Genomic DNA, 1,699 nt, shown 5'->3' with positions numbered 1-1,699 from the left:
AAAAAAATCGTATAGGTAAAATGCCCAAAACGGGCAACGCGTAACGCACGTTTGTGACACGATCTCTAGACTTAATTTTCGTCATGCATACTTTTCACAAATTCAATTTAATGAAGACCTATACGGGAAGACCGTCAACAATTTGTTTCGTCGCTTTTAACATTTGATTGAATTTTAGTTTTTAAATTTCAAAATTAAAACTTTAATTTCAAAATTTAAAATGTTAATTTCCTAATAAAATAATAATAAATATCATTTATTTCAGACCTTGGTCCATACAGTGTTAGTACGACTTACTCTAAAAAATTATATTAAATTATTATTGAAATAAATTAAACTTACGATATTTAAGGGCTTAAAACTTACAATATTTTAGGGTTTAAAACTGGAGCCAGGCACATACACCAGTAATAACTACATACACTCATGCGAGTTGTGTGTATGTAGCTACCACTGAGTGTACCCTGGTCCAGTGCACAAGAAGCTGACTGTCAAGCCTGTCAGCTATAATTGCCAGGAGACTGTTGCGGCTGCCCCGCAGGCGCCGCAGCGCGGCCGCGCAGCGCGCGCGCATGATGGCCTGGAACCCGTCCACGCGCGCATCCGCGAACATCCCGGACGCGCTGCACCAGCGAGGCAACCGCAACAGTGCCCTGAAGGCATTGTTGTATTGGATGCGTAGGTCGCTTAGCGACCTTTGCGTATAGCTGGTCCATAGTGCACATGTATAGAAGGTAGTGCAAAAAGCTCGAAACAATGTTATTTTTACTGGCGCGGTGGAACGCCTAAATCTATGTGCCAGCATCTTTGCTCTAGTCGCCAGCGCCCTACGCTCCCTTTTTATATCCTCGTCATCCTTCATATTATCACACACTACATGTCCTAGGTACTTAAATACAAATACCTGTTTTAAAGGGACGCCATTGAGCAATACTGGGGGAAAATCATCCTTACATTTATTACTATGCTTAAAAATCATATATTCACTTTTAGTACAGTTATATTTAAGGCCATGACTAATAGCATATTGCTCACATACATTTAGCAATTTCCTAAGCCCTCCTATAATGTCCGAAATATTTTTTTTACCTGTTACGCTTGTACACAGACTTTAGGCCCTGCGCTGGACTAGCAAGATGGCCATGCGATGATTGACAGCACGCATTATGGAACGCACCATCGTTGGCCCACCAACTTTGATGTGCGGACGAAAAACCGACACCGATCGCCATCCAGCCGCGCCATAAGCTATCCGACACCACTAACCTCTACACGCTGGCCCATCTTAGTTGGCCAGTATGATGGTCCATCGTGTAGCCATCACAGAGGGCTGTCAAACATCGTAGCTCGTTAAAATGTTCTCGTGGGGAAAGGTTGACAGTTCTGTAATTCCATATGGACTGCTGCAACATCCATATTTAATGTTGATCAGTTCGTTACTAGTGCGTGGTGTAACCAAACTAACTATATTATGCCGCCTTGATGTCGGCTGTATAAATAAGAAGATAATTGATTTCCTAGAATATTGTAATAATTACTTACTGGTCTATAAATAGACTGCAAGTGAGTAAACAAGAAGAGAAAAAACTGTCGCCAGAACTGATTTAATTTAGGGTTCCATAAGATTTTCTCAATACGTGCATAACTAAATACGTTAGAAACAGTATAATGAATGGCTTAGGTATTTAGACCCTACTCA

The 1,699-nt window shown here is 41.0% G+C and overlaps 1 protein-coding gene across 1 annotated transcript; it reads right to left on the bottom strand.

The window, feature by feature from the left end:
• Nucleotides 1-424: 424 nt before the first annotated feature.
• Nucleotides 425-862, bottom strand: LOC133529284 (uncharacterized). Its single transcript, XM_061866981.1, has one exon. The coding sequence runs from the start codon at nt 860-862 to the stop codon at nt 425-427; it is 438 nt and encodes a 145-aa protein (XP_061722965.1).
• Nucleotides 863-1,699: the final 837 nt, after the last annotated feature.

Source organism: Cydia pomonella, chromosome 20 (genome assembly GCF_033807575.1).
Source record: "Cydia pomonella isolate Wapato2018A chromosome 20, ilCydPomo1, whole genome shotgun sequence".
Taxonomy (NCBI): domain Eukaryota; kingdom Metazoa; phylum Arthropoda; class Insecta; order Lepidoptera; family Tortricidae; genus Cydia; species Cydia pomonella.
Note: the sequence above shows the minus strand (reverse complement) of the source record. Positions and strands in the feature narration are given on the sequence as shown.